We start from the raw sequence: 22,213 nt of genomic DNA on the forward strand, positions 1-22,213 counted from the left end.
TTAAATATTGATTTATTCTATTTTTATGGAATTGTGATTTATGAATTGATGACTTTGGAATATTGAGTTATTATATTATTTTATGGCATTATTATTTATGAAATTATGAGTTATTAAATTGGGAATTGTGGAATTATTATTTATTAAATTGTGATTTATGGAATTACGATTTATTTATTTTCTCAAGCTGAGCCATCTCAGGTTTTCCACCCTTGGAAACCCCAAAGGTGGCAGGAAACTCAAATTAATCTGATTTTTTTCTCTCCCCTGCTGCCTGCCTCGCTGCCAGACCCTGCTGCAGGTGAGTCCCTCCTGCATATATAATATATAATATATATAATATATATAATATAATATATTATATATACTGTATATATATTATATATATACATTATATATAATATATAATTATATTATATAAAATATATAATTATATGATATATAATATATAATAGATTGTATATTTTTTATGATATATGATATTACACATTATATATTACACATTGTATTTTATAGATATTATATTTTATACTTTATACTTTATATTTTATGCTTTATATTATATTTTACATATAGTATATAATGTATAGTATACAATATATAGATCATCACATATATTATTAATATAATATATAAGTATATAATCTTATATATTATATAATACATTATATATTATATAATACATTATATATTATATAATACATTATATATTATATAATACATTATATATTATATAATGTGATATTATATATTATGCAATATCTATTATATAATATAGGTTATACAATATCTATTATATGATATGTTATATTATATATATCATATATTGTGTATTGTATATTGTGTATTATATATTGTGTATTATAAATTGTGTATTATAGCTTATATAGCTTATATATTATATATTATCTGTATATTAATCTGGATCCCTGAGAAGGGATCTGATCCCAGTCCCCCGAGCCGTGGAATGGGAATGGGAGCCGTGGGCAGAGCCCGTCCCTGGCACGGATGGGGAGAGGAGCGAGGGGTGAACCCCTCTGGGACCCCTCGGAGCCAGGATTCCATCCAGGGGGGCTCCAAACCCCTCCAGGGCGAGGATTTCATCCAGGGGGGCTCCAAACCCCTCCAGGGTGAGGATTTCATCCAGGGGGGCTCCAAACCCCTCCAGGGCGAGGATTTCATCCCGAGGGGCTCCAAACCCCTCCAGGGTGAGGATTTCATCCAGAGGGGCTCCAAACCCCTCCAGGGTGAGGATTCCATCCCGAGGGGCTCCAAACCCCTCCAGGGCGAGGATTCCATCCCGAGGGGCTCCAAACCCCTCCAGGGTGAGGATTTCATCCAGAGGGGCTCCAAACCCCTCCAGGGCGGAGTTTTCTCCCATCCAGGGGGGCTCCAAACCCCTCCAGGATGGAGTTTCCTCCCATCCAGAGGGGCTCCAAACCCCTCCAGGATGGAGTTTTCTCCCATCCCGAGGGGCTCCAAACTCCTCCAGGGAGGAGTTTTTTTTCTCCCATCCCGAGGGGCTCCAAACCCCTCCAGGGCGAGGATTTCATCCAGAGGGGCTCCAAACCCCTCCAGGATGGAGTTTTCTCCCATCCCGAGGGGCTCCAAACCCCTCCAGGGCGGAGTTTTCTCCCTGACCAGCAGGGGATGAGGGCTCCAGCAGGGAAAAGGAGAAATTAAAGCCTCAGGATCGATCAGGATGCAAAACCCCCGAGGCTGGAGGGGCCCTGGGCATCCTCACTGGGGGTTTTGTCTGCTCCTCTCTTAGAGCCGGGGTTAAACACTCGGGATGTGGTTCAGGGCTCGGATTAATTCTTTGTTAATTGTAATTTATTAATTCTCATCTGTGGTACCGTCTCACAAAGTGTGAATTCTAGCTAACAAAAAGGGATTGGTGCCCTCTGATTCCTGGGATGGAATTTTTGGGATTGCTGGGATTGCTGGAATTGGTGCCCTCGGATTCCTGGGGCTGGAATTTTGGGGATTTCTGGAATTGCTGGGATTGGTGCCCTCTGGTTCCTGGGGTGGAATTGCTGGGATTGCTGGAATTGGTGCCCTCTGATTCCTGGAGCTGGAATTTTTGGGATTGCTGGAATTGCTGGAATTGGTGCCCTCTGATTCCTGGGGTTGGAATTGCTGGGATTGCTGGAATTGGTGCCCTCTGATTCCTGGGGCTGGAATTGGTGGAATTGGTCCCCACTGGTTCCTGGGACTGGAATAGCTGGAATTGGTGCCCAGTGGTTCCTGAGGCTGGAATAACTGGGATTGATGCCCTCTGATTTCTGGGGTGGAATTGCTGGAATTGGTCCCCACCGATTCCCAGGGCTGGAATTGCTGGAATTGGTGGGATTGGTGCCCACTTATTCCTGAGGCTGGAATTGCTGGAATTGATGCCCTCTGATTTCTGGGGTGGAATTGGTGCCACTCATTCCTGGGGCTGGAATTGGTGGAATTGGTCCCCAGCGGTTCCGGGGCTGGAATCGGTGCCCAAAGCCGGGCTCTGACCCGGGCCGGGCTCCCAAAGCCGGGCTCTGACCCGGGCCAGGCTCTGCCCCGGACCCGGGCCGGGCTCCCAAAGCCGGGCTCTGACCCGGGCCAGGCTCCCGGGCCGGGCTCTGCCCCGGACCCGGGCCGGGTTCCCCAGCCCGGCTCTGCCCCGGGCCGGGCTCCCAAAGCCGGGCTCTGCCCCGGGCCGGGCTCCCAAAGCCGGGCTCTGACCCGGACCGGGCTCCCCAGCCCGGCTCTGCCCCGGGCCGGGCTCCCAAAGCCGGGCTCTGCCCCGGGCCGGGCTCCCAAAGCCGGGCTCTGACCCGGACCGGGCTCCCAAAGCCGGGCTCTGCCCCGGGCCGGGCTCCCAAAGCCGGGCTCTGCCCCGGGCCGGGCTCCCAAAGCCGGGCTCTGCCCCGGGCCGGGCTCCCAAAGCCGGGCTCTGCCCCGGACCGGGCTCCCAAAGCCCGGCTCTGCCCCGGACCGGGCTCCCAAAGCCGGGCTCTGACCCGGACCAGGCTCCCAAAGCCGGGCTCTGACCCGGACCGGGCTCCCCAGCCCGGCTCTGCCCCGGGCCGGGCTCCCAAAGCCGGGCTCTGCCCCGGGCCGGGCTCCCAAAGCCGGGCTCTGACCCGGACCGGGCTCCCAAAGCCGGGCTCTGCCCCGGGCCGGGCTCCCAAAGCCGGGCTCTGCCCCGGGCCGGGCTCCCAAAGCCGGGCTCTGCCCCGGGCCGGGCTCCCAAAGCCGGGCTCTGCCCCGGGCCGGGCTCCCAAAGCCGGGCTCTGCCCCGGGCCGGGCTCCCAAAGCCGGGCTCTGACCCGGACCGGGCTCCCAAAGCCGGGCTCTGCCCCGGGCCGGGCTCCCAAAGCCGGGCTCTGCCCCGGGCCGGGCTCCCAAAGCCGGGCTCTGCCCCGGGCCGGGCTCCCAAAGCCGGGCTCTGCCCCGGACCGGGCTCCCAAAGCCCGGCTCTGCCCCGGACCGGGCTCCCAAAGCCGGGCTCTGACCCGGACCAGGCTCCCCAGCCCGGCTCTGACCCGGACCGGGCTCCCCAGCCCGGCTCTGACCCGGACCAGGCTCAAAGCCCGGCTCTGCCGGGTCCCTGGCAGCGCATCCCCCTTTCCCCTCCCCTCCCCGCCAGCCGGCTGCTAATTATGATAATTAACCCAGCCCCTTGCGGAGCCTCGGGGAAGGGGGAGCAGCTCCCCAGGGACCACCGAGCATCCTCTGCTCTGTGCCAGAGCTTCCCCTGAGGGAAGGAGAGGAGGAGAAAAAGGGAAAAAAACCCAAAAAACCAAAAAGAGCTGAAAAATCCCAAATCCCTCCCTCGCCGCCAGCCCCCGGGGATGCTGCTCCGGGAGGAGGGACAGGACACGGAGAGCAGGATTCTCCTCCTTCCCTCCCTCCCAGCTGGCAGCATGAAGATTTTCGGCAGGCTGGAATATCTCCTGGTAAGGAAAAACCCCAAAATTGGGGAATTTCGGGCTCGGGAAGGAGGATTTTGTAGCTGTGGGTCTTCGGTGCGAGCTCGGCTTTGCTGCTGGGTTTATCCCTGGATTTGGGGATGCTCCGGGGCAGGGAACAGCTCCGTGGCACTGGGAAAACTGGGAGACAAAAGGGAATTGAGTGGGGAAAACTGGGAGACAAAAGGGAATTGAGTGGGGAAAACTGGGAGACAAAAGGGAATTGAGTGGGGAAAACTGGGAGACAAAAGGGAATTTTGATGGGGAAAACTGGGAGACAAAAGGGGTCGCGAGTGGGATTTGACCTCCAAACCCCCAAATTCCGGCTGGGATCATCCAAGATCCACAGAAATCTTGGGATTTTCAGAGTGAATTTTGTGTGTGTGCGTCTTTAGGGAATGCGAATTTTCCTTCGGGGTTGTTTTGTTGGGAATCCAGCAGCCCAAACCGGGCACAAATCCCGATTTTCCTGCAGGAGTTGTGGTGTAAATAAGAGGGAGAGTGGAAATGATGTCATTGTTCAATACTCGGAATTATCCTTCAAGAGGATTCTTTGGGATAAATCCTTTGTCCTCCAGCAGGGAGAGCATTCCCCGTGTCACTGTTAATAGAAAAAAAAAAGATAAAATAATAAAATAATAAAATAATGCCGAGGTTTGGGGTAGGGAATGTTTTATTTGAATAGCGAAACTCTGCTGAGCTGAAATGAGTCCCTGTCTGTGCTTGCTGAGGCTTGGGGGAGGTTTTTTCCCATCTGTAAAAATCGAGTTGTTGCAGAGAAAATTCGGGTTTATTCAGCATTATTTCAGTTATCCTGGAATGGGCGACTGAGGGAATAACGCTGTGGATTTTCACGGAATTTAAAAGAGGGAATTTTGAAATTTTCAATTTAAATTTGTTTGAATTTAAATTTAAATAATTTAAATAATATTTAAATACTATTTAAATAATAATTAAATTTAAAATTTAAATTTAAATTTAAATTTATTTTAAAATGATTTATTTATTTAATAAATTTATTTAAATAAAATATATTTATTTATTTAATAAATTTATTATTTAAATAAATTTATTTAAATAAATTTAAATTTAAATTTAATTTAAATTTTTTGATGTTTATTAACCCCCCCCAGCCTGACCCCTGGAATCCCGCCGGCCTCCTGAACCTCTCCCCTTTTTTTTTTTTTCCAGGATTTCTCCTACGATGATTCCAAGGTGGAATTCAACGTGGACGCCCCCAACGGGGTGGTGATGGAGGGTTACCTGTTCAAGAGGGCCAGCAACGCCTTCAAAACGTGGAACAGGTGAGAAATAATCCAAATAATCCAAATAATCCAAATAATCCCCCCTGTCCTGAGGGCTGAGCCCTGCACTCCCCTCCTGGGGGGATTTTATTGTCCCTGGGAGGATTCGGAGCGAAGAAAGTTAAAAAATGAATGGTTAAAATAATTAAAGTGAGGTTGGTTTGGTGCTTTTTGCGGTGGAATAATGATCAAGATCCTCCCTGAGGAGAATTTGATTGCATTGATAGCAAATTAAAGGAATAAAATCAGCAATTTTGAGGAATTCAATTCTTTTAGAATGGAATTCTTATCCAACCCCTGCAGAAATCTCTAATTCCAAACCTTTATTTTTTGTTTTTTCCCATACAAACACACGCAGTCTCTACACACAAACAGTTCATTGAAGCACTTAATTAATTGATTTGATTTATTTATCCCAAAGCCTCATTAAAAAGTTAATTTTTCACGGGAATGACGTCTGTCCGTGTGTCTGTCCCCCCTCAGGAGGTGGTTTTCCATCCAGAACAGCCAGCTGGTCTACCAGAAGAAGCTAAAGGTCAGTGAGGTGATTAACCAAGTGGTTAATTAATTAATCAATTAATTAACCCACTGCCCGGCTGGGGAATCCTGCAGGAGAAGGATTTGGGTCAGAGGGACAGCGGTGTGCTCCAGGCTTGGGAAAGGGCAGCAAATGTTTATTCAGGAATTATTTAATAAGTAATTATTGCCTAAATAATTGTTAAATAAGTGATTATTAAATAAGTAATTATTAAATAAGTGATCCTCTATTAAATAGTTTTTATTAAATAATTCTTTGATAAGTAGTTCTTTATTAAATAATTCTCTAATCAGTAATTATGAAGGAATTCTTTATTTGAGTTTGGGGGGTTTGGGCAGGAGTTTGAGGGGTGTGGGCAGGAATTTGGAGGATTTGGGGAGGAATTTGGAGGGTCTGGGCAGGAATTTGGAGGATTTGGGAAAGGTTTGGAGGATTTGGGGCAGGAATTTGGAGGGTCTGGGCAGGAAGGAGTTTGGAGGATTTGGGAGGAATTTGGAGGGTTTGGGCAGGAGGGACTTTGGAGGGTCTGGGCAGGAATTTGGAAGGTTTGGACAGGAATTTGGAGGATTTGGGGCAGTTTGGAGGGTCTGGGCAGGAATTTGGAAGGTTTGGACAGGAGGGAGTTTGGAGGGTTTGGAAAAGAGCAAGTTTGGAGGATTTGTGAGGAATTTTGCCAGGTTTGGACAGGAGGGAGTTTGGAGGGTCTGGGCAGGACTTTGGAGGATTTGGGGCAGGAATTTGGATGGTCTGGGCAGGAATTTGGAGGATTTGGGGCAGGAATTTGGAGGGTTTGGGGCAGGAATTTGGAGGGTTTGGGACAGGAATTTGGAGGGTTGGGGCAGGAATTTGGAGGATTTGGGGCAGGAATTTGGAGGATTTGGGGCAGGAATTTGGAGGATTTGGGGCAGGAATTTGGAGGATTTGGGGCAGGAATTTGGAGGGTCTGGGCAGGAATTTTGAGGATTTGGGGCAGGAATTTTGCCGGGTTTGGGCAGGAGGGACTTTGAAGGGTTCGGGCAGGAATTTGGAGGGTCTGGGCAGGAATTTGGAGGATTTGGGAAAGGTTTGGAGGGTCTGGGCAGGAATTTGGAGGGTTTGGGCAGAGTTTGGAGGGTGTGGGCAGGAATTTGGAGGATTTGGGGCAGGAATTTGGAGGATTTGGGGCAGGAATTTGGAGGATTTGGGGCAGGAATTTGGATGGTCTGGGCAGGAATTTGGAGGATTTAGGAAAGGTTTGGAGGATTTGGGAAAGGTTTGGAGGATTTGGGGCAGGAATTCGGATGGTCTGGGCAGGAATTTGGAGGATTTAGGAAAGGTTTGGAGGGTTTGGGCAGGAATTTGGAGGATTTAGGAAAGGTTTGGAGGGTTTGGGCAGGACTTTGGAGGGTCTGGGCAGGAATTCCCGTGGTGCCAGCCCCGCTGTCCCCAGGATGTCCTGACCGTGGTGGTGGAGGACCTGCGGCTGTGCTCGGTCAAGCCCTGCGAGGACATCGAGAGGAGGTTCTGCTTCGAGGTCGTGTCCCCCACCAAGTGAGTCCGGGGCTGGGCTGAGGCCGGGTTTGAGCAGAGGCTGCTGAGTTTTGGCTGGGAGGTGCCAAAAATCCCTCAGGAAGTTCCTCAGACATCACCAATAACCTGGATTTGATTGCATAATTATATATATTATATTCGTGATATAACATCCAACATTAATTATTTCTGTTGCTATTAGAAATATTTATATTTCATAGATAATGCCCAATTCTAGAATGCCCAGCTTTTAAAAATACTTCCCAGCCCTGCCTGGAGGGTTTGGATTGGGAACATCTCTGGCTGCCCAACCTTGGGGTTAACCTTGTGGGGTTAATTTTTACCTGGAAAGTTTGGAGTGGAAACACCCCAACCTTGTGGGTTTAATTTTTGTGGGTTAATTAACCCTTGTGGGGTTAATTTTTACCTGGAAAGTTTGGAGTGGAAACACCCCAACCTTGTGGGTTTAATTTTTGTGGGTTAATTAACCCTTGTGGGGTTAATTTTTGCCCAGAGAGTTTGGTGTGGGAACACCCCGACCTCTCAGGGTGAATTTTTGCCTGAAGAGGAAACACCCCAAGCTCGCAGGGTGATTTTTTTATTTTCCATGAAAGTTTGGAAAGGGAACACCCCAACCCTGCAGGGTGAATTTTTCCCTCCGGTGCTGACGGTGAGGAGGACGGAGCTGCCCCAGATCCAGGCTGTGTTTTTGGGGCTCCCCCAAACCCAGGCTGTGTTTTTTGAGGTTCTCCCCAAACCCAGGCTGTGTTTTTGGGGCTCTCCCCAGACCCAGGCTGTGTTTTTGGGGCTCCCCAAACCCAGGCTGTGTTTTTGGGGCTCCCCAAACCCAGGCTGTGTTTTTGGGGTTCCCCCCAGATCCAGGCTGTATTTTGGGGCTCCCTTGCAGGAGCTGCAGGCTGTGTTTTTTGGGGTTCCCCCCAAATCCAGGCTGTGTTTTTGGGGCTCCCCAAACCCAGGCTGTGTTTTGGGGCTCTCCCCAGATCCAGGCTGTGTTTTTGGGGCTCCCCAAACCCAGGCTGTGTTTTTGGGGCTCCGTTGCAGGAGCTGCATGCTGCAGGCTGTGTTTTGGGGCTCCCCAGATCCAGGCTGTGTTTTGGGGTTCTCCCCAAACCCAGGCTGTGTTTTTGGGGCTCCCCAAACCCAGACTGTGTTTTTTGGGGCTCTCCCCAGATCCAGGCTGTGTTTTTGGGGCTCCCCAAACCCAGACTGTGTTTTTTGGGGCTCCCCAATTCCAGGCTGTTTTTTGGGGCTCTCCAATTCCAGACTGTGTTTTTTGGGGCTCCCCCAATCCAGGCTGTGTTTTTGGGGCTCCCCAGACCCAGGCTGTGTTTTTGGGGCTCCCCCAATCCAGGCTGTGTTTTTGGGGCTCCCTTGCAGGAGCTGCATGCTGCAGGCTGACTCGGAGAAGCTGCGCCAGGCCTGGATCCAGGCGGTGCAGGCCAGCATCGCCTCCGCCTATCGCGAGAGTCCCGACAGCTTCTACATCGAGGTGAGGAAACCCAGGGAAAACCACGGTCCCTGCTCCTTGTTGGAAATGAGACGCTCTGTCCGAGTCTGGAACATCCCTCTGGCCACCCTGGAGAGTTTAGATTTGGGAAAGGTTTGGAGGGTTTGGGCAGGAATTTGGAGGATTTGGGAAAGGTTTGGAGGGTTTGGGGCAGAGTTTGGAGGGTTTGGGGCAGAGTTTGGAGAGTTTGGGGCAGAGTTTGGAGGGTTTGGAAAAGGTTTGGAGGGTTTGGGGCAGAGTTTGGAGGGCTTGGGGCAGAGTTCGGAGGGCTTGGGGCAGAGTTTGGAGGGCTTGGGGCAGAGTTTGGAGGGCTTGGGGCAGAGTTTGGAGGGCTTGGGGCAGAGTTTGGAGGGCTTGGGGCAGAGTTTGGAGGGCTTGGGGCAGAGTTTGGAGGGCTTGGGGCAGAGTTTGGAGGGCTTGGGGCAGAGTTTGGAGGGCTTGGGGCAGAGTTTGGAGGGCTTGGGGCAGAGTTTGGAGGGCTTGGGGCAGAGTTTGGAGGGCTTGGGGCAGAGTTTGGAGGGCTTGGGGCAGAGTTTGGAGGGCTTGGGGCAGAGTTTGGAGGGCTTGGGGCAGAGTTTGGAGGGCTTGGGGCAGAGTTTGGAGGGCTTGGGGCAGAGTTTGGAGGGCTTGGGGCAGAGTTTGGAGGGCTTGGGGCAGAGTTTGGAGGGCTTGGGGCAGAGTTTGGAGGGCTTGGGGCAGAGTTTGGAGGGCTTGGGGCAGAGTTTGGAGGGTCTGGGGCAGAGTTTGGAGGGTCTGGGGCAGAGTTTGGAGGGTCTGGGGCAGAGTTTGGAGGGTCTGGGGCAGAGTTTGGAGGGTCTGGGGCAGAGTTTGGAGGGTCTGGGGCAGAGTTTGGAGGGTTTGGGGCAGAGTTTGGAGGGTTTGGGGCAGAGTTTGGAGGGTTTGGGGCAGAGTTTGGAGGGTTTGGGGCAGAGTTTGGAGGGTTTGGGGCAGAGTTTGGAGGGTTTGGGGCAGAGTTTGGAGGGTTTGGGGCAGAGTTTGGAGGGTTTGGGGCAGAGTTTGGAGGGTTTGGGGCAGAGTTTGGAGGGTTTGGGGCAGAGTTTGCTCTTCCCCAGGAGTGTTAGAGATGTTAATTTTTTTTTTTAATATTTTTTTCCTGATTTTTTTTTACTTTTCCCGGCAGAGGCTGGACAGAACCGCCTCCCCCTCCACCAGTAGCATCGACTCGGCCACGGATTCGCGGGAGCGCGGCGGGAAGGGGGAGCCGATGGTGCAGAGGGTGCAGAGCATCCCCGGCAATGAGCAGTGCTGCGACTGCGGGCAGGCGGAGCCGCGCTGGGCCAGCATCAACCTGGGCGTGCTGCTCTGCATCGAGTGCTCCGGCATCCACAGGTGCTGCGGGGGAAATCCCGGAGAAATCCCGGGGGGAATCCCGGGGGAATCCGGGGATGATCCTGGAGAAATCCCGGGGGAAATCCCGGAGGAATGCCGGGGGAAATCCCGGAGGAATGCCGGGGGAAATCCCGGAGGAATGCCGGGGGAAATCCCGGAGGAATGCCGGGGGAAATCCCGGAGGAATGCCGGGGGAAATCCCGGAGGAATGCCGGGGGAAATCCCGGAGGAATGCCGGGGGAAATCCCGGAGGAATGCCGGGGGAAATCCCGGAGGAATGCCGGGGGAAATCCCGGAGAAATGCCGGGGGAGATCCCGGGGGAGATCCTGGGGAAATCCCGGGGGAGATCCTGGGGAAATCCCTGGGGAGATCCTGGGGAGATCCCGGGGAAATCCCGGGGGAGATCCCGGGGAAATCCCGGGGGAAATCCCGGGGGAGATCCCGGGGGAGATCCCGGGGAAATCCCGGGGGAGATCCCGGGGAAATCCCGGGGGAGATCCCGGGGAAATCCCGGGGGGAATGCCGGGCGAAATCCCGGGGAAATCCTGGTGAAATCCCGGGGGAAAGCCTGGAGAAATCCCAGGGGAAATCCCGGGGGAAACGGGCCAGGGATGGAGGGTGGGATTCTGGGGGAAATGGCAGGGATAGATGAAAATATTCCCAGGGAAAATGGGCAGGGATGGAGTGCAGGATCTCAGAGAAAACAGCCAGGAATTGAGTGCAGAATCCTGGGGAAAATGGGCAGGGATGGATGAAAAGATTCCCAAGGAAAACAGCCAGGAATGGAGTGCAGAATCCTGGGGAAAATGTGCAGGGATGGAGTAGAAGATTCCCAGGAAAAGCGGTGGGGCTGGACCTGCAGCAGGCGCAGCCTCTGTGCCGATTCCCAGCAGGAATATCAGGAATTGTCCCCACGCCCAACACCCCCTGGCTCAGCTCCATCTGCGCAGGGAGAGAATTCACAACTGCCCCGACCTCGTCAGGGAAATTCTGGATTTATGGAATTGTAATTTTCTGGATTTTCTCCCTCTTGGCCGAGCAGGAGCCTGGGTGTTCACTGCTCCAAGGTCCGGTCCCTCACGCTGGATTCCTGGGAGCCGGAGCTGCTGAAAGTGAGTGCTGGAATCCAGGAATTCCCTGGAAAAGGGGGAATTTTAAAGGCCTGAGCCTTTAATTCCCTCCCTGAATTCCCCTTCCAGCTGATGTGTGAGCTGGGCAACAGCACCATGAACCAGATCTACGAGGCGCAGTGCGAGGAGCTGGGGCTGAAGAAACCCACGGCAGGGAGCTCCAGGTGAGCTGTGCCCCAAATCCATGGAAAAGCAGGGCCAGGGATACCCCAGCACCCCGAAATCCACGGAAAAGCAGGGTCAGGGATACCCCAGTGCCCCCAAATCCATGGAAAAGCAGGGCCAGGGATACCCCAGCACCCCAAAATCCACGGAAAAGCAGGGTCAGGGATACCCCAGTGCCCCCAAATCCATGGAAAAGCAGGGTCAGGGATACCCCAGTGCCCCCAAATCCATGGAAAAGCAGGGTCAGGGATACCCCAGCACCCCCAAATCCATGGAAAAGCAGGGTCAGGGATACCCCAGCACCCCCAAATCCATGGAAAAGCAGGGTCAGGGATACCCCAGTGCCCCCAAATCCATGGAAAATCAGGGTCAGGGATACCCCAGTGCCCCCAAATCCATGGAAAAGCAGGGCCAGGGATACCCCAGTGCCCCCAAATCCACGGAAAAGCAGGGCCAGGGATCCCTATGGCAATTCCAGCACCCTGAAATCCATGGAAAATCAGGGTCAGGGATACCCCAGTGCCCCCAAATCCATGGAAAAGCAGGGTCAGGGATACCCCAGCACCCCGAAATCCACGGAAAAGCAGGGTCAGGGATACCCCAGTGCCCCCAAATCCATGGAAAAGCAGGGTCAGGGATACCCCAGCACCCCCAAATCCATGGAAAAGCAGTTCCCTCAGCAAAGGCAGGTCCAGAGACCTCAAAATGCCTCATTTTAGGGTTTGAAAAATGGGAATTTTTGCCATCAAGTGCACAAAATGCCCCAGCAGAGCGGCAGCTTCATCCCCTCGTGGTGATTTTGGGCAAACCCATTTCCCTCAGCAAAGGCAGGTCCAGAGACCCCAAAATCCCTCATTTTAAAGTTTGAGAAATGGGAATTTTAGGCTTCAGGTGGACGAAACGCCTCAGAGCAGTGGCTCTGTTTTCTCATGGTGGCTTTGGGCAAACCCAGTTCTCTCAGAGAGGTGCAAATGCCTCATTTTAACATTTGAAAAATGGGAATTTTAGGCCCCAAGTGGACAAAATGCCCCAGAGGAGCAGCGGCTCCATCCCCTCATGGTGGCTTCAGGCAAACCCATTTCCCTCAGCAAAGGCAGGTCCAGAGACCCCAAAATGCCTCATTTTAAGGTTTGAAAAATGGGAATTTTTGCCACCACGTGCACCAAACACCCCGACAGAGCGGCGGCTCCATCCCCTCGTGGTGATTTTGGGCAAGTCCAGTTCCGTCAGAGAGGGGAAAATGCCTCATTTTGAAGTTGGAGAAATGGGAATTTTTGCCACCAAGTAATAGAGCAGCAGCTCCATCCCCTCATGGTGTCTTCAGCCAAATCCTCTGAATAATCCCCATTTCCACGCTGCCATCCCTCCGCAGGCAGGACAAGGAGGCCTGGATCAAGGTGAAGTACGTGGAGAAGAAATTCCTGCGGCGGCTGCCGGGCGGCGAGGCCGAGAGCGAGCGCCGACCGCGCCGCTGGTGCCTCAAGAAGTGCCAGCGCCACAACAGCGGCTCCCGGGCGCCCGCGGCGCGCAGGAAACACCGCCAGGAGCCCGGCAGCGCCTCCCCGGCCGTGCTGGCCTCAGGTGGGTCCCCTCCTCTTGTCGCGGTGTGTGACTCTCTCCTGTCCCAGGGCCAGGGGTGTGACACCTTCCCCTTGGGAGCTGTCACCTCCCCACCCGGGGACTCCGATGTTCTCGGCAGTGCCTATTTCGGACGCAGGGATGGAGTGGAGGCGAGACGGGTTTTGGGGTAAACTAAGGAGATTTATTAGAGGTATAACTGAAGCATAACAGCTAAAAGCTGGACTGTTGCCATGAGTTTTTCCCGGTTTTGCTGAGCGTTCATATTAAAGGAGAAGTTCGTACCTTCTCACGCTCTTTTAATGTAAACATCAGCTGTGTTCTATAAACATCGCCATTGTTTTTACATTCCCTGCCGGGACAAACAAGACTGTGTGACAGTCACCTTCACCAATGTGGTGTTGAGGTGGGAATTCCTTCCTCCAATCCACAGGCCTCATAGTAAAAGTATAAAAGTAGGTTTTTGTAAATAAACCGGGTCTTCTGCCCGGCATGCTCTGTTGCACCCAGATCTGTGTCCCCAGTCTGTTTTCTGGCTAGGCCTCCATGGTGATAACGGACCCCAAAGATGGGGAGCACATGTCCCGCCGTGGGTTTTATACACAGGCAACGCAACACAAACAATCAATGAAAATGCACTCAGAGAGGAGTCCAGGGCAGGGAATACAAACTAAATCCAATGGGAATAGCAGAAGCAGTGTAATGATATGAAACAGCAAATGATATATCGAGTTAGGGAAGATTGGCAAGGAAGGTTCTAGAAACAGAGGCAGGGACACAGAGAAACGACACATAACGGCATGTATAATTTAAATCATAACACACAAATGAAATATAAAGCTAGCTTGAAAACTTAAAGCGGAAAATCCACACCACAACATCCTCTCAGGGTTGTAGTTTCCCTGAGATTCTCCTTGGGATTGCTGTTCCCCAAGGTGCCCAGGGTTCCCCCAGGGTTGCTGTTCCCTGGGAGTTTCCCCTGGGTTGCTGTTCCCAGAGTTAATCAGGTTTTCAGGCTTCTCTTTGCCCTGGGTGTTTCACACCAGAGGCAAAGCTGAGTCCTCCTAGCCAGAAAACAGACTGGGGACACGGATCTGGGTGCAACAGAGCCACAGGGCAGAACCCTGCTGTCACAGTGGACACGGGAAGAACCACACGAGGACACGCTGGTGAGCGAAGCAGGAAAAGAGAGCGAGTTTATTTACAAAACCCAGTTTTATACATTTCCCATGGTGCCCGTGGATTGGAGGATGGAATTCCACCTCTCAATCTATGTTGGTCGAGCTAACTGTCAATCACATTTCTCCTCTTACCTAGAAATATGTAAACAATAAAAGACAGTTAGCAAAACATGGCCAGTGTTTATAGTAGAAAGTGTGATAAGGTGAAACTTCTGACTCCAATATGAAGAACATAACAGAAGGCTTAAAAAGTCTTCAAAACCAAAGTGACACCCTGCCCCTTAGTTTATTCTGCCCCTTAGTTTATTCTGCCCCTTAGTTTATTCTGCCCCTTAGTTTATTCTGCCCCTTAGTTTATTCTGCCATTAAATACCTGTGGCAAGGTGAGCATGGATTGGAGAAGGGTATTCCCACCTCTCCACCACACTGGTCCAGGAGCTGTCATTCAACCTCCCCTTCTCTTGGAGAAGGAATTCATAACATTGCCAATATTTACCAAACATGGTCCTGCGTTTACAATTCACCAGCGTGAGAAACTGCACATTTCTCCTTTACTATGAACGCTCAGCAAACCAGGAAAATTCATGGCAACATCCGCCAGTGCACATTTCCAAGGTTGTTTATTCTTCATTATCTCAGTTCTGTCCCAGCTCTGCCAGGCCTCCCTGGCAGGGTCCCTGATCTCAGTTGTGTCCCAGCTCTGCAGGGCGTCCCCAGCAGAGCAGGACACGCGGGGGACTGGGCGGCTCAGAGAGCCCCACACCTTCTGTACAGTACCCCTGACCCAACCACTGTCCACAATGAACTTTTTATTGACAAAATTGTACCAATGCCTACTGCCTATGCTAACATGTCAGTTCTACTCTAAACCAATCTCTAAAACCCAACTCAGCACAAGATGGGGGACGAGAGCAAGAACAAGGAGCACAGGGGCCACTCCCCAATTCCTCCATCTTGTCTCTTCAGCCCCATATACTGAGAATCCTGGATTCTACATTTACATTCTATGATAAACTAAATACTGCTTATTTTGAATTCTCCCAGCTTGTGATTCTTCACACACTGTGGGCATTCACTGCCATGGCAGGGATCAGAGGCAGTGCCCTCCTGGGATCTGTGTGAGGCCCCATATACTGAGAATCCTGATTTCTATATTTATATTCTATAATAAACCATCCACTACTTATTTTAAATTCTTAGGGTTTGTGATTCTTCCTGCATGTGAGTGTTCACTGCCATGGCAGGGATCAGAGGCAGTGCCCTCCTGGGCTCTGTGTGGGTCTGACTGAGCCCCCTGGACAGACCCCAGACCCCCTGTCCGGTCTCCAAACCCTCCAGGGTGGCCACAGGAATGTTCTAGACTCTGACACCCTCCTGCTGTCCCCAGACCCCTGGAAGTGTCCCTGTTCCCTTCCAGGACCTGCCGCGGTTCCGAACGCGGCGTCGCGCAGATTGTGGCGTTTTTTGTTGTTTTTTTTTTTTTAAAAAAGCCGTTTCCTGGTGTTTTCCAGCTGTTCCCCATGGATAGAGGGGGTCACAGTGATCTCCAAGCTGGATTTGTGTGCTTTTGTTGTGTCCCAGGTTCCCGCTTTGAAATGGATTTTAAATCCTTTTTTTTTTTAGCTCTGTGAGAGAGACTGTGCTGTCCCTTAGGAAGGTTCTGGATGCTCTGGGATGGCTCTGGTCAGAAATTTCTGATGTTTTGGGTTCTTAGGAAGGTTCTGTCTGGTCTGGAATGACTCTGATCAGAAATTTCTGATATTTTGGGTTCCTAGGAAGGTTCTGGCTGCTCTGGGATGGCTTTGGTCAGAAATATCCGATATTTTGGGTTCTTAGGAAAGGTTCAGGCTGCTCCCAGTGCTCTGGGTTGACTTTACTCAGAAATCTGTGACATTTTGGGTTCTCAGGAAGGTTTTATCTGCCCTGGGATGGCTCTGCTCAGGAACCTGTGACATTTTGAGCTCTCAGGAAGGTTCTGTTTGATCTGGGATCGCTCTGCTCAGGGATCTGTGAGATTTTGGGTTCTCAGAGAGGTTTTATCTGCTCTGGGATGGCTTTGGTCAGAAATTTCAGATATTTTGGGTTCTCAGGAAGGTTTTGGCTGCTCTGGGATGGCTCTCCTCAGAGATCTGTGACATTTTGAGTTCTCAGAGAGGTTTTATCTGCTCTGGGGTGCCTCTCCTCACGCCCCTGTGCTGTTTTGAGCTCTCAGGAAGGTTTTATCTGCCCTGGGACGGCTCTGCTCAGGAACCTGTGCCATTTTGAGCTCTCAGGAAGGTTTTGTCTGCTCTGGGATGGCTTTGGTCAGAAATTTCAGATATTTTGGGTTCTCAGGAAGGTTCTGGTTGCTCTGGGATGACTTTGGTCAGAAATTTCTGACATTTTGAGCTCTCAGGGAGATTCTGGTTGCTCTGGGGTGCCTCTCCTCACGCCCCTGCGCCACTCTGCGCCGTTCTGTGCCATTTTTGTGCCGTTTTTTGCCGTTTTTTGCCGTTTTGTGCCTTTTTTTTGCCATTTTTGTGCCGTTTTCTGCCGTTTTCTGCCGTTTTCTGCCGTTTTCTGCCGTTTTCTGCCGTTTTCTGCCGTTTTCTGCCGTTTTCTGCCGTTTTCTGCCATTTTCTGCCGTTTTTTTGCCGTTTTTTTTGCCGTTTTTTGCCGTTTTTCTGCCGTTTTGTGCCGTTTTTTTCCCCTCCGTGCCGCGGGCGCGCAGACCCCTCCGCTCACTCCCCTCCTTTCTCTCTGCCCGTGTCTCTCCCACGCCGCAGCCGCCACCCTGGAGAGGAAATTCCGCCGGGATTCGCTCTTCTGCCCCGACGAGCTGGACTCGCTCTTCTCCTACTTCGACGCCGGCGCCGGCGCCGGCCCTCGCAGTAAGTGCCACCAGCAGCTCCTCCCAGTCCTCCCAGTGCTCCCAGTCCTCCCAGTGCAGCCCAGGCCAGGTGTCCCAGGACAGGGTGACCGTTCCAGCAGGGCTTGCCCAAACTCCAGCCCCGTTATTGCTCTTCCACTGCGCCGATTTTAACGCCCCCATCCCCGGCGGATGGGGAATTTTTAGGGTTTTTTTCCCTTCCCCTGACATCTTTTGCTCCCAGGTTTTGCATTCCATTGGCTTTTTTTTCTTTTTTTTTAATTCTGCTTTTCGTTTTGGCTTTGAATTTTTAAAATTATTTTTGATTTTTATATTATTTTTTAATTTTTTAGATTATTTTTTAATTAATTTTTTTAAAAAATATTTTTTAGCCGATTCTCTCTGCGGACAAAATTTTTTTCTCTCTCTTTTTCTTTTTTTTCTGGTTTTTTTCCCTTTTTTTCTTTTCTTTTTTCTTTTTGCTCTTTTCCTTTTTTTCCTTTTTTCCTTTTTTCTTTTTCCTTTTTTTTCCTTTTTTTTCCTTTTTTTCCCCATTTTCCCCTTTTTTCCCCTTTTCCCCTTCCCCTTTTTTCCCCTTTTTTCCCTTTTTTCCCTTTTTTCCCTTTTTTCCCTTTTTTTTCCCTTTTTTCCCTTTTTTTCCTTTTTCTTTTTTTTTCCCTTTTTTTTCCCTTTTTTTTCCTTTTTTTTCCTTTTTTTCCCCATTTTCCCGTTTCTTTTCCTTTTCCCCTTTTCCCCTTTTCCCCTTTTCCCCTTTTCCCCTTTTCCCCTTTTCCCCTTTTCCCCTTTTCCCCTTTTCCCCTTTTCCCCTTTTCCCCTTTTCCCCTTTTCCTTTTTTTCCCTTTTTTTCCCTTTTTTTCCCCTTTTTTCCCCTTTTTTTCCCCTTTTTTCCCCTTTTTTTCCCCTTTTTTTCCCCTTTTTTTCCCCTTTTTTTCCCCTTTTTTTCCCTTTTTTTCCCCTTTTTTTCCCCTTTTTTTCCCCTTTTTTTCCCCTTTTTTTCCCCTTTTTCCCCCCTTTTTTTCCCCCCTTTTTTTCCCCCCTTTTTTTCCCCCCTTTTTTTTCCCCTTTTTTTTCCCTTTTTTCCCCTTTTTTTTCCCCTTTTTTTTCCCCTTTTTTTCCCCTTTTTTCCCCTTTTTTTCCCCTTTTTTTCCCCTTTTTTTCCCTTTTTTTCCCTTTTTTTCCCCTTTTTTTCCCCTTTTTTTCCTTTTTTTTTCCTTTTTTTTCCTTTTTTTTCCTTTTTTTTCCTTTTTTTTCCCCCATTTTTTCCCCATTTTTCCCCCATTTTTTCCCCATTTTCCCCCCTTTTTTTTCCTTTTTATTTTTTCCTTTTTATTTTTTCCTTTTTTTTCACATCCATGCCAATGAACTCCCCTCACATTCCCGTCCACCTTCCTCTAGGTGCCAACATCCCTCTGCAGCCCCCGCTGGCAGGTGGCCCTTGGAGTGGGATGGGTCCCCCTGGGTCCCTCCTGGACGGAGGTAGGTGACAGCCAGCACCAAAAGGGACACCCAAATTCCACCTGGGACACCCAAATTCCACCTGGGACACCCAAATTCCTCTTGTTCCACCCCAAAACTCCCAGGCAGTGACGGATTTCTGCTCAGGGATTCCTTAATTTTCCAGCTCCTTTGGCTGGGGCAGGTTTTCCACAGGCAAAATATTTCCAAAATTGCCTTTGTTAAATAAATTCCTCAGAAGATCTAATCCTGGACAGGTGGGGTCTCGCAGAGGAAATTTATTTATTTGATTTATTTGATTTATATTTGATTTATTTGGTGTTCTACACCCCGGAGTTTTCGTGGTCTGTTGTCACCCTGAGCTCAGGAGTTGTTGAATTTCCTGCCACAGTTGTTTGTCCCTGTGGGAATTCCCAATAAATATTTTACACCCCGAGTTCAGAAACTCCCAGCTTTTCCTCCAAGTCCACATTTTCCCTTGGAATCAAGGAAAAAGGCGCTTGTCTGAATCAGGGCTTTAAAGGCTGTTCCGGTTTTTTGAGGAATTTCCTGCTTTTTTTTTGCTTTTTTGTGCTTTTTTTGTGCTTTTTGCCCACAAAAACAATGGGAAGTGCAGAACTCCAGAGTCCCTCAGATCCCTCAGAGGGAACCTTGCTCCTGGAAAGGAAAAAAGCAAATTTCTGAGAGTTTCATCTTGATCCTAGAGAAGAAAATAGCAAATTTCTCAGTGCCTTATTTTGGTCCTAAAGAAGAAAATAGCAAATTTCTCAGTGCCTTATTTTGATCCTGGAGGAGAAAAATAGCAAATTTCTCAGAGGGCATCTTGTTCCTGGAGAAGAAAAAACCAAATTTCTCAGAACCTTATCTTGTTTCTAAAGAAGAAAATAGCAAATTTCTCAGTGCCTCATCTTGATCCTGGAGGAGAAAATAGCAAATTTCTCAGAGGGCATCTTGCACCTGAAGGAAAAAATAGCAAATTTCTCAGTGCCTTATTTTGCTCCTAAAGAAGAAAATAGCAAAATTTTCAGAAGGCATCTTGTTCCTGGAGAAGAAAAAACTGAATTTCTCAGAACCTTATCTTGCTCCTAAAGAAGAAAATAGCAAATTTCTCAGAGCCTCATCTTGATCCTAAAGAAGAAAAAAGCAAATTTCTCTGAGCCTCATCTTGCCCCTGGAGGAGAAAAAAGCAAATTTCTCAGAGGGCATCTTGCACCTAAAGAAGAAAAAGCAAATTCCTCAGTGCCCTATTTTGATCCTGGAGGAGAAAAAAGCAAATTTCTGAGAGTCTCATCTTGATCCTAGAGAAGAAAAAAGCAAATTTCTCAGAACTTTATCTTGTTCCTAAAGAAGAAAACAGCAAATTTCTCTGAGCCTCATTTTGCCCCTGGAGGAGAAAAATAGCAAATTTCTCAGAGGTCATCTTGTTCCTGGAGAAGAAAAAAGCAAATTTCTCAGAGCATCCTCTTGCACCTGAAGGAAAAAATAGAAAATTTCTCAGTGCCTTATTTTGATCCTGGAGGAGAAAAAAGCAAATTTATCCCTGATGCAGCGAGAGCAGAGCTGGGAATGTGCCGGGTCCACGTGCCCGATCCTCCCTTTGGGTTTTGCCGGGAACGTGGGGCAGAGGCACGAGGCCGTGGGCATGAATTTCTATAAAAATCTGCATTTCTATAAAAAAAATCTGCATTTCTGTAAAAATCCGCATTCCTGTAAAAATCTGCACAAAATCAGCAGCTCTAAAAAGAGCCCCCCGTGCTCTGGAACCTTTCCTGCCCTGGCTTCACCCCCTGCCCTGGCTGATAAAAATCTGCATTCCTATAAAAATCTGCATTTCCTATAAAAATCTGCATTTTTATAACAATCTGCATCTCTATAAAAATCTGCACAAAATCAGCAGCTCTAAAAAGAGCCTCTCGTGCTCTGGAACCTTTCCCTGGCTGTGGCTTCACCGCCTGCCCCGGCTGATAAAAATCTGCATTTCCTATAAAAATCTGCATTTCTAAAAAAATCTGCATTTCCTATAAAAATCTGCATTCCTATAACAATCTGCATTCCTATAAAAATCTGCATTTTCTATAAAAATCTGCACAAAATCAGCAGCTCTAAAAAGAGCCCCTCGTGCTCTGGAACCTTTCCTGCCCTGGCTTCACCACCTGCCCTGGCTGATAAAAATCTGTATTTCCTATAAAAATCTTCATTTCCTATAAAAATCTGCATTCCTGTAAAAATCTGCATTTCCTATAAAAATCTGCATTTCCTATAAAAATCTGCATTTCCTATAAAAATCTGCATCTCTATAAAAATCTGCATTTCTATAAAAATCTGCATTCCTATAAGAATCCGCATTTCTATAAAAATCTGCATTTCTATAACAATCTGCATCTCTATAAAAATCTGCACAAAATCAGCAGCTCTAAAAAGAGCCCCTCGTGCTCTGGAACCTTTCCCTGGCTGTGGGGGTTTCTCCAGGATTTCAGAGCCCGATCCCGATCCCGGGTTTTGCTCTGGGGGTTCAGCACCCCCCAGTTCAGGCTCTGGCTGTGCCGGGCTTTGCCAGGCTCAGCTCTGCAGGTCTTGCAGCTTTTCCTGGAATTTCTCTTGGCACAGAGCACTCGGCTGGTTCAGGAATCTTTTCCAGGCTTGTTTTCCTTCCTAATCCCCGTGGGTTTGATGCTTTGGGAAGGCTGGGCTGGAACAGGGACTGGGCAGAGAGAGAATAAAGCAGAGATTTATTGAAAGGACTTTGGGGCACACCTTGGGCAGGACAAGAGCCTGGGCAGGGCTGCACCCAAGGTGGACCCAAAATGGGCACAAAATGGGCACAAAATGGACCCAGAATGGTCAAGAATGGACCCAAAATGGGCACAAAATGGTCAAAGAATGGACCCAAAATGGGCACAAAAGGGTCACAAAATGGGCACAAAATGGGATCAAAATGGACCCAAAATGGGCACAAAAGGGTCACAAAATGGGCACAAAATGGACCCAAAATGGGCACAAAATGGTCAAAGAATGGACCCAAAATGGGCACAAAATGGGCACAAAATGGACCCAAAATGGGCACAAAATGGACACAAATCACAAAATGGCTGACACAAATGGTCATGAGGTCTCACACTTTGATAAGTTTTGGTCCATTTGCACATTGGGGTTTAATTGTCCAATTGCAGCTGCAGGTTTTGGGGTCCCATCCTTCTCGTTCCTCTCCTCAGCCCCCCTTGTTTGTGCTTTTTGCCCTGAACCCTTGTCCCAGCTGTCCCTGGTGTGCAGCAGGAACAGGATTTGTTTTAGCCCTGCCCAAGGTGTGCCCCAAAGTCCTCTCAGTAAATCTCAATAAATCTCTGATTTATTCTCCAGCCCCTGTCCCAGCCCAGCCCTCCCAGGGCATCCCCGGGGTGGCTCTGGTGTCACCAGTGCCGAGAGCAGAGCCGTGCCTGGGTGTGCCACCCCCGAGCTCCTGCCACGCTGGGGTGGCAGCAGGGGCTGTCCCCAACCGCCCAGGTGCTGTGGCAGTGTGGGGACACGGCCACCACGAGGCTTGGCAGCTTCTCCTGGGGGCTGAGTGGGGTGGCAGCGCCCCTGTCCCTGTGCCAGCACCCCTGTCCCTGTGCCACCTGCCCTGTGCCAGCTGTGTGTGACACCCCGCCCTGCCCTG

General features: G+C 49.7%; 1 protein-coding gene across 1 annotated transcript in view; it reads left to right on the plus strand.

Annotated features, from left to right (window-relative positions):
• The window catches only part of ACAP3 (ArfGAP with coiled-coil, ankyrin repeat and PH domains 3), a 73,146-nt gene that overhangs the window by 44,213 nt on the left and 6,720 nt on the right, over positions 1 to 22,213 (plus strand). The window contains 10 exon segments of the mRNA XM_063417320.1: positions 290 to 301; positions 5,142 to 5,254; positions 5,738 to 5,789; positions 7,222 to 7,322; positions 8,700 to 8,811; positions 9,971 to 10,179; positions 11,223 to 11,292; positions 11,380 to 11,474; positions 12,848 to 13,056; positions 17,000 to 17,104. Of these exon segments, the coding sequence (XP_063273390.1) occupies positions 290 to 301; positions 5,142 to 5,254; positions 5,738 to 5,789; positions 7,222 to 7,322; positions 8,700 to 8,811; positions 9,971 to 10,179; positions 11,223 to 11,292; positions 11,380 to 11,474; positions 12,848 to 13,056; positions 17,000 to 17,104 (1,078 nt within the window).

The sequence above is a fragment of the Prinia subflava genome, chromosome 21, assembly GCF_021018805.1.
Source record: "Prinia subflava isolate CZ2003 ecotype Zambia chromosome 21, Cam_Psub_1.2, whole genome shotgun sequence".
Lineage (NCBI taxonomy): Eukaryota > Metazoa > Chordata > Aves > Passeriformes > Cisticolidae > Prinia > Prinia subflava.